A 9,483-nucleotide genomic window follows, 5' to 3' on the forward strand; every position below is an offset into this window, starting at 1 on the left:
ATAGAGGGAACAGTTGACCTGAGGTATCCACAGTACCAAGAGGGGAGAGGTGACCTGAGGTAGTCACAGTACAAAGAGGGGAGAGGGGACCTGAGGTAGTAACAGTATATAGAGGGAACAGTTGACCTGAGGTATCCACAGTACCAAGAGAGGAGAGGGGACCTGAGGTAGTCACAGTACCAAGAGGGGAGAGGCTGCATGAGGTAGTCACAGTACATAGGGGGGAGAGGTGACCCGAGGTAGCCAGTCACAGTATAAAGAGGATAGAGGTGACCTGATGTGATCACAGTACATAGAGGGGAGAGGCCACAGTAAAACGAGGGGAAATGTGACATGAGTTAGTCGCAGTATATAGAGGGGAGAGGTGACCTGAGTTAGTCACAGTACATAGAGGGGAGATATGGCCTCATGTAGTCACAGGATATTATATGGGAAAGGAAACCTGAAGTAGCTGCATTACATAGAGTGGAAATGTGACCGGAGTTAGATACAGTGCATAGAGGGAACAGGTGACCTGAGGTATCCACAATACATAGAGGGGAGAGGTGACCTGAGGTATCCACAGTACATAGAGGGAACAGGTAACCTGAGGTATCCACAATACATAGAGGGGAGATGTGACCTGAGGTAGCTACAGGACATAGAGGGGAGAGGGGACTTTATATTTCGCGCGGTTGACTACAAGGAATTAGCGCGAAATTGTTTTCTCTTATGGTACCCCGATAGGTGGCGACACCTGTAGGGCATGTGTAGCACGTGCAGCAAGTGTTGCTGGGACCTCAGTTCAGGTCAACGCACTGGTCGGGACGGAGGTATAGAAAATGTTTATTTTTCTGAAAAAATAGTGGTAAATGTCTAGGAGATACATTGTAGATGTGTAGGATAAAATATACATGACAAATTGTTGTAAAATGTTGTTTGAAATTATTATTAATAATTAAACAGTCACTGGTGCAGGCCGGTGCGTTGTGAACAGCCTAGGGGTGTTTGTTGTTGCCACCTGGGGGGGGGGGTAATTAGAGAATTAAGGTAGCTACATTGCATAGAGTGAAGAGGTGAACTGGGATAACCACAGTGAATTTGCTAAATCATTTCTATTTTCTAACAGGTTAAAAGACATGCCCTTTAAAAAGATGTACTGTATATAACATTAAAATGTAGAGATGACGTATATTATATGTATTTATCAACAGTCTTACTTTCACACCACGAATGTTATTTAAGCAAGAAGCATGTATGATGTGATGAAACAGAATCAAGTACATGTAGTGTGTTGACAGTCTAAGAGCGACCACGTTGTCACTACAAATACCGGACGTGACCATGTGCAGGCCTGTGGCGTGTAACGTACCAGGACGTCTTTCTTTTGTGTCCTAAATTTAGCATTTAAATTAGTTTGAATGTGTTTGATAAACAATCCAAGCCCCCGGCACAGCGGTTGTCGAAAAAGCTTACAGGATATGTACAGGCGTTGTACTGCAGTTCGAGTAGCAGCGACATTTCTGAAACAGGCTATAGATGGCTTGTCGATAGACAGCTTGCTGAACAATAACGGCTATAAATAGAACACTCTTGTTTCCTTGTGTGTGCAAGTGGAGCTAGTTGTAAGTATGTGTTAGGCGTGGAACTTGGTCGCGTGAACAGTAGCCATGTTCCCCACTTCATGTGGGATTTTATAAGTGAACCGACGGACTTTTGTCAGAACGGATATCGTTCAGTCGTTATTACAAGATGAATAACTACACGCAAGAAACTGACAACCACTCGCAGCAAGTCGGCAATGAGGAGGGCTGTAGTCTATACCACGCAGCACAGCGGTTGGCTATGCCCGATATCGGACTGATGTGTGGCCCGCATGTACGGAAGCTCATCCACAACAATGCTGCTGCACTCGGATGTCCCGATGATCATTTATTTCTACCGTTCCTCTCATGCTGCGCAGGTAAATATACTATAAAAGGCTAGGCTACAGTATGTAAGTACCGTGCATTGTTGACATATATAGCTTCGTCTACTCAACCGGTTCCGAACGTTGGCCTAGTTGGTTCAACCAATAAATCATTATTTTCCGAAATGTCATTCGAAATGCTCTGTGAAAGTGTTTCAATATTAAATGTTGACTTGTCAGATGGTATTGTGTTTTAAAAAGGAAAAAGGAATAAAAACAAAATAACCACCAGAACGCTGTGACAATACAAGAGCGTACAATATTAATGTAGGTATTTCATTTGTATCAAAATTGCTAAATCCAGTATTTGTACAGATCGTTAAAATTACAATAGGGAAAAAATTGGAAACTAATTTATATAAATTGACAGCGGGTTACACCGGATATTGACAAAGGATTAATTACTCTCTTGACATTTAAAGAGGGTAACACGGGGCAATGAGAGTTACACTGGGCATTGACAGAGAGTTACACTTGGCATTGACAGAGAGTTACACTCGACATTGACAGATTTATACTTGGCATTAACAGAGGATAACACCGAGCATTGACAAGAGAGTTCCGCTGGGCATTGACGGAGAGTTACACTGGGCATTGACCGAGATTTACAATTACACTCGACATTGACAGAGAGCTACATTGGGCATTGACAGAGGGTAACACTGGGCATTGACAGATATCTACAATTACACTCGACATTGACAGTGAGTTACACTAGGCATTGACAGAGTTATACTGGCATTGACTGGCATTAATCTACATTTACACTCGATATTGGCAGAGAGTTACATTCGACATTGACAGATTGTTACACTAGATATTGGTAGATTGTTACACTAGACATTGACAGTGTTACACTCGATATCGACAGAGAGTTACTCTGGGTATTAACAAAGATTTATTACTTGGCATTGACAGAGAGTTACACAAGGCTTTGACAGAGAGTTACACTGGGCATTGACAGAGATCTACAATTACACTCGACATTGCCAGAGTTACACTAGGCATTGACAGAGAGTTACTCTGGGCATTGACAAAGAGTTATTACTCTGGGTATTGATCGATAGTTACACTGGGCATTGACAGACAGTAACACTGGGCATTGACAGAGAGATACGCTGGGCATTGACAGAGAGATACACTGGGCATTGACAGAGAGTTACACTGGGCATTTGCAGAGGATAACACTGGGCATTGACAGAGGGTAACACTGGGCATTGACAAAGAGTTATTACTGGGCATTGACAGAGAGTAACACTGGGCAGTGACAGAGGGTAACACTGGGCATTGACAGAGGGTAACACTGGGCATTGACAGAGAGTAACACTGGGTATTTGCAGAGGATAACACTGGGCATTGACAGAGGGTATCACTCGACATTGACAGAGAGTTACACTGGGTAATGACAGAGATCTACAATTACACTCGACATCGACATATGGTGTTACACTATATATTGACAGAGGGTTACACTGTACATTGACTGAGGGTAAGACTTGACATTGACAGAGGGTTACACTGTACATTGACAGGGTTAGACTTGACATTGACAGAGGGTTACACTGTACATTGACAAATGGTTACACTGTGGTCATTGAAAAATGGTTACACTGTGGACATTGACAAATGGTTACACTGTGGTCATTGAAAAAGGGTTACACTGTGGACATTGACAAATGGTTACACTGTGGACATTGACAAAGGGTTACACTAGATAATGACGGGATTGCACTTCATCTTAGTGTTGGGAGATCTAAGATGCTTTATATAGGCAGAGGATTACACTGTGGACATAGACATATGGTTATACTGGTTTACAGTGGCACTTTAACAAAATACAGAGGTTGAATACTCTGAAAGGAAGAAAACAATCCAATACAATTTATTTTATATCATATTTTGAAGAGGTTAGTTTTTCTCTCAACTTTTTAATGTTGTGCTTTTTTTTTCTAACACAGTGTTCATGATTAGCCTATCTAAATCTAGCTATCATCATTAAGAGGATTTTGTTTCTCATGATATTGATGAATTATCGAGCTTTATGTTCTTTTTAATTGCTTCAGCGTTGATGGGGAACAAGACTTCCATCAAAGCCAATGAGACGTGGACTGAACCACCGATCCTTTGGACCATGGTTGGGGCCGGGCCAGGGACTAAGAAAACGGCGGCCCTAAAACTGATCATGACGCCCTTGATAGACATTCAGCGCGAACAAAACCGGCAGTGGCATCTTTCTCGACCAACGAGTTATTCCAGCAAATCAGCGACCCCACAGATTCTGGCGGGAGCGATGGATATGAAATCCTTGGAGGACGTTCTCGACAAAAATGAAGGACAAATATTAAGCATTGTAGACAATGTTAAATGTTTACATAAATGTTTGGATATTGAGTCTGATATGGCACTACAAAGAGTTTTAGAACTCTTTGACGGTGTTCCGAAGTTCAAAGTTTCTTCAGGGGAGGTGACCATGCTAGAATCAACCTGTTTCAATCACACTGGGTTCGCGACCCCGAGTCATGTTATGAATTTGCACAATGATAAGCTGATAGGGTTAGCAAGTAGATACTTAGTGTCCTGTTCACCAGACCAAGAATATTCGCCGATATGGAACTCGCACCCTTTGCCTTTGGATACACCTTCGTTTAAATCAGTGTTTCAGACCTTACATACCTACCATTTACAACCAAGAAAGTATTCATTCTCTACCGACGCATGGAAGGAGTTGGCTAATTGTCATGACAATGAGTGGACAAGTATGATGAACCAGTTGGATCAAGACCAGAACAAGCGGACAGTTATTGAGAAATCGTTAGGTCAAATTGTACGTGTAGCAGGTGTTTTGAAGGCCATTGTCAACGCCTGTAGATTCTCCAAGCAACCGTCTGACAACAAGGCTTTCAAGTGGGACCTCACAGTCGACAGGGAAACGCTGTGTCGAGCAATAGATCTGTGTAAGTACTTTGTTGACCAAAAACTCACGTTGATGCTCGGCTCGGGTGCTAGCTTCGGTATGTGTAACTATACCGGTAGTAGTGGTAAAAAGTGGGTTAATGTGAAAGATGCCCTTCGTCAGCTTCAGCAACCAAAAGTTGTGCACCAACAGTTGAATCACAACCAGCAACATCAAATTCTTCTTCAACAACAGCAACAACAGCAACAACAACAACAACAACAACAACAACAACAACAACAGAGAATGCACCATCCGAACCAAGTCATGTACTTGTCGGAAAATCCCACTGCGTCGGTGCAAACACCCGAAGATTGGCCCGACCAGTCACTCACTGAGGATGGACAGGAAGAAACGCAAACTGCCGATTTTGTCGTCATGGACAAGCAAATGTTTGTATCTGTGCACGCAAAACGAATTAAGCGGCTTTTAGAATGTTTCGACGATGGTCATGGCGTTTCTGCTACTACCGCCTCGCAGAAGTCCATAACGCCTCCCGTCAAACTGCAGGGAACCAACAACCGACATCCGGTATGGGCTTCCGCGCTCTTTTTCCAGAAGTGCCAGGAGCTGGGACTCGGGAGTGCGGAGCAAGTGAAGCACCCGACAAACAGGAAGTTTTACTGGCGCTTCAAAAGGAAGCCTGTATCGGAAATCAACAATAAACTACAACAGTTGTTAACGTTCCTCCGTGTAGATATGACTCAGTATTGTTATATCGGCCCCCGGCCACCCAGCATTGCCCCTGTGTCTCCAACCATGCTCTTCCACACGGCTATTGACGTGTCAGCCGACTACTCGGATTGTCAAACGACAGACAACGCCAGCACAGAGGAAACTGCAAACGAACCGATGGAATCTTTGGAAGATGACATACAAATTATCGTGAAAGACGAACCGATATGAACAGTAGTTACGCTTACATTGAAAAACAAAACATGTTACTATTGTGAAATTATATTTATTTGTTTGCGCCGATTACTTTATAGGGAAAACATATTGCATTGATAACATTCCCGTGAAAAGTAAACCATGAAGTCATCAAAGCTTCAAAATCATATCGAGATTATCGAAACCGTGTATACGGAAAAATCATATCGAGATTATCGAAACCGTGTATACGGAAAAATCATATCGAGATTATCGAAACCGTGTATACGGAAAAATCATATCGAGATTATCGAAACCGTGTATACGGAAAAATCATATCGAGATTATCGAAACCGTGTATACGGAAAAATCATATCGAGATTATCGAAACCGTGTATACGGAAAAATCATATCGAGATTATCGAAACCGTGTATACGGAAAAATCATATCGAGATTATCGAAACCGTGTATACGGAAAAATCATATCGAGATTATCGAAACCGTGTATACGGAAAAATCATATCGAGATTATCGAAACCGTGTATACGGAAAAATCATATCGAGATTATCGAAACCGTGTATACGGAAAAATCATATCGAGATTATCGAAACCGTGTATATGGATAAATCATAAGGCCAAATTCAATTTATCATTTGATGTAGTTCTATAACTGAAAAATGTTCGGCTGTAATCACGTCTCTACGATTAAAGCATCCTGTCGATAGTTGCAGGTTTTATTTTACAGATAACGCCGTAGTGCCTTATAGACATTTTTCATGTGTTTGTCACGTTAAAATTAAAAAGAAATTTCCTCTCGCCACGCCTTGTTTTCAATCACTACATTGGTTTTAACCGGCAGTTGTTATCAATCTATATATTCGTTTATAACGGAAATTGTTTTCAATCTGTTCAGTCGTTTATAAGGGAAATTGTTTCCAATCTATTTAGTCGTTTAAAACGGAAGTTGTTTTCAATCTATTTAGTCGTTTAAAACGGAAGTTGTTTTCAATCTATACAGTCGTTGTAACACACATACATATTTTCTGTCCAGAGTTACATGTCGTTCTATGAGTAAAAACATTTAAAATCTATAAAAACTAGTAAGGTGTAGAGAAATAATAGTTTGCTTGTAGCGTAAATTTTCATAAACAGTATTACATTATCAAAGCTGGAGTCATGTTTTGTGACGTCATTAAGAGGTTTTGATGATAATGTAACAATGAAATTGTAGATAAGATCCTATGACGTCGCGCTGTCTTAACATGATATGTAAAAGTACTAATTTTACCCTTTGTACTTTCGTATATCCTAATTAACATATGTGCGTGCAATTTTGGTGAAATATATAACGAGGGTGAGAAAATGCTGGAAAAATAATTAATGACGACCGTCGTCAACTATTTTTCCAACATTTTCGAATCCTGAGATATATGTCCTAACTTAATATACAAACATATGTTAATTGTATCTGTTTATCAAGTAAAATGTCTTGTGAAAGTCATTTTCGTGTCTACCTCAGTGTCCAAGCAAGGTGACATGCGTAATCTGGTTTGTTTAAATAATGCTGATATTTGCGCGCGCAAACATTTATCATATAATGCCAATGTGTGTTCATAAGCTGCACGTTTTTAACATTTATAATACTGTGGGCAGTCGAACTATTTTGTCTTTTTAAGCCTCAGTCACACACTCCTGATTTTTTACTGCCATCCTTAAAAGGACCACTCCCGTTTAAAATTTGTCAAAAGTCTGATCAAGATCCTGTGATTCGTGGTGGGAAATTCACAAATTTGTGAAAACATTTATTTAATAACAATCAGATATTGTTCAGAAAGCATCCCGATTCAGCCGTTTCCAGCCGAATTCGTACCGATTCTCCCCTACGATCGAATCTGTCCCGACAGCGTCCCGATTGTCCCGAACGCGATCCGACAGAGATCAGACAGTGACCGGACAGTGAACCGACGCATTCGGCAAGATCTGGCCGCAATCTGGACTTATTCGGCTAGAAACGGCAATGTAAATTTTCTCCCGTTCATCACGACAGCGTCCCGATCCACACGACACCGTCAAGACACCGTCCAGACAACACACGACATAGTTACGATTGTAATCCGACTAGACAAAATCGGCTGAGTTTCCGAATGTTACGGGACGCACCTTACTATCGGGAGTGCTTGGTCGACCTCTCCGGACCATCCCGATACGTAGGACTCTGTTACGAACATTTACGACTACGTTCGAGCAATGATAGGACATTCTAGATCATTGAGGATAGTAATCCGACTTTTTCACTTTTCGTGTCGTAGCGCTGTCTGAGCTCAAACGGGAGCCATAATCGGCATTGTGTGAACGCCGCATTAACCTGGATATATTTGGAAAGGATTTGTTTTTCATTTCCAGACGCTATTTGGTAGACAGACGATAAACAATGGATAATTACGTAATTGCTTTATACCAGATTTGTATTTCAATCAATCAAATCAAAACGTGAAATCAGCATTTGACAGATTTACAAACACACTTTCAATTCATCTTCGTAAGTTCGGCGGAATAAGCTTGACAAGCTTTTTATTGAGGTTAAATAGCAACTTTTTTTGTTCGTCCGCTATAGCCAAACTTCAAACATTCAAAAACGGAAACCATTCCCATGGCTTGCTTGCTTATAATTTGCGGTGGATGTTTTTGAACAGCGTTGCATAGGCATAATTGGGTTGGTTTAGAATTGTCATTTAAAGACGGCCTACGTATACCCTGTATGCCAGACACATGCGTGTAGTGTATGTGTGTGTGTTTTGGGAGGCTGCGATATGTTCGCGTTTGTCTCCTAGTGATAGTGCTACCTCACCGAGCAGGTGTAGAAACTACCGTTTTTTAGACTCTGGTATGTCTCGGCCAGGGGACAGAACCCAAAGCCTTCCATATGCATGATATATATATGTTGTGAAATAATACATGCACTCGCATGGACTATCGTCAGAAATAATACCCGGTTATAAACCAATGAAATGTGTCGTTATATCGAAGATGTGGTAGAATGTCGACTTGAATAGCTTATAATATTCAGACAAACAAGACAATCATTCTTGATTAACCTTATCCTACATTCTACCCATAAAGATAAATAAGAAGAGATATTTTAATATAAAAACCTTCTTTTTTAATTTTTACGTTAAAACAACCCCACATGCATTTATCGCTTTTATTGCTTTTAGACATTTAACTTAACCAATCATACGCTTTGTAACATGTAAAACAGAGAAGAAAATACATAAAATCTTGAATTCTAATTTACGAGTAGGTACGTTACAACGATCGACCACTTATAGTACAGCAAACAGCAATCATGACGACGTCAGGCGTCGTACTAACCACCGCCCCTGACTAAGATGACGACGCCAGGCCTCGTACTTACCACCGCCACTGACTAAGATGACGACCCCAGGCGTCGTACTAACCACCGCCCCTGACTAAGATGACGCCGCCAGGCGTCGTACTTACCACCGCCCCTTACTTAGAAAGACGACGCCAGGCGCCGTACTTACCACCGCCCCTGACTAAGATGACGACGCCGGGCGTCGGACTTACCACAGCCCCTGACTAAGATGACGACGCCAGGCGCCGTACTAACCACCGCCCCTGACTAAGATGATGACGTCAGGCGTGGTACTAACCACCGCCCCTGACTAAGATGACGACGTCAGGCGCCG

The 9,483-nt window shown here is 41.7% G+C and overlaps 1 protein-coding gene across 1 annotated transcript; it reads left to right on the top strand.

Annotated features, from left to right (window-relative positions):
- The first annotated feature begins 1,538 nt into the window (after window positions 1-1,538).
- LOC110460218 lies at window positions 1,539-6,589 on the top strand. The gene is made up of 2 exons (XM_021513021.1): window positions 1,539-1,942; window positions 4,012-6,589. Exons 1-2 carry the CDS (start codon window positions 1,732-1,734, stop codon window positions 5,805-5,807), a joined length of 2,007 nt encoding a protein of 668 aa, XP_021368696.1. The 5' UTR covers window positions 1,539-1,731; the 3' UTR covers window positions 5,808-6,589.
- Window positions 6,590-9,483: the final 2,894 nt, after the last annotated feature.

This window comes from Mizuhopecten yessoensis, unplaced genomic scaffold (assembly GCF_002113885.1).
Source record: "Mizuhopecten yessoensis strain PY_sf001 unplaced genomic scaffold, ASM211388v2 scaffold10331, whole genome shotgun sequence".
Classification (NCBI taxonomy): Eukaryota; Metazoa; Mollusca; class Bivalvia; order Pectinida; family Pectinidae; genus Mizuhopecten; species Mizuhopecten yessoensis.

Excerpts from the sequence above, each read along its gene's own strand:
- LOC110460218 (XM_021513021.1), top strand. The coding sequence starts at position 1,732 with ATGAATAACTACACGCAAGAAACTGACAACCACTCGCAGCAAGTCGGC. Across the intron at positions 1,943-4,011 it reads GTTCCTCTCATGCTGCGCAG|CGTTGATGGGGAACAAGACT; the intron begins GTAAATATACTA and ends TAATTGCTTCAG.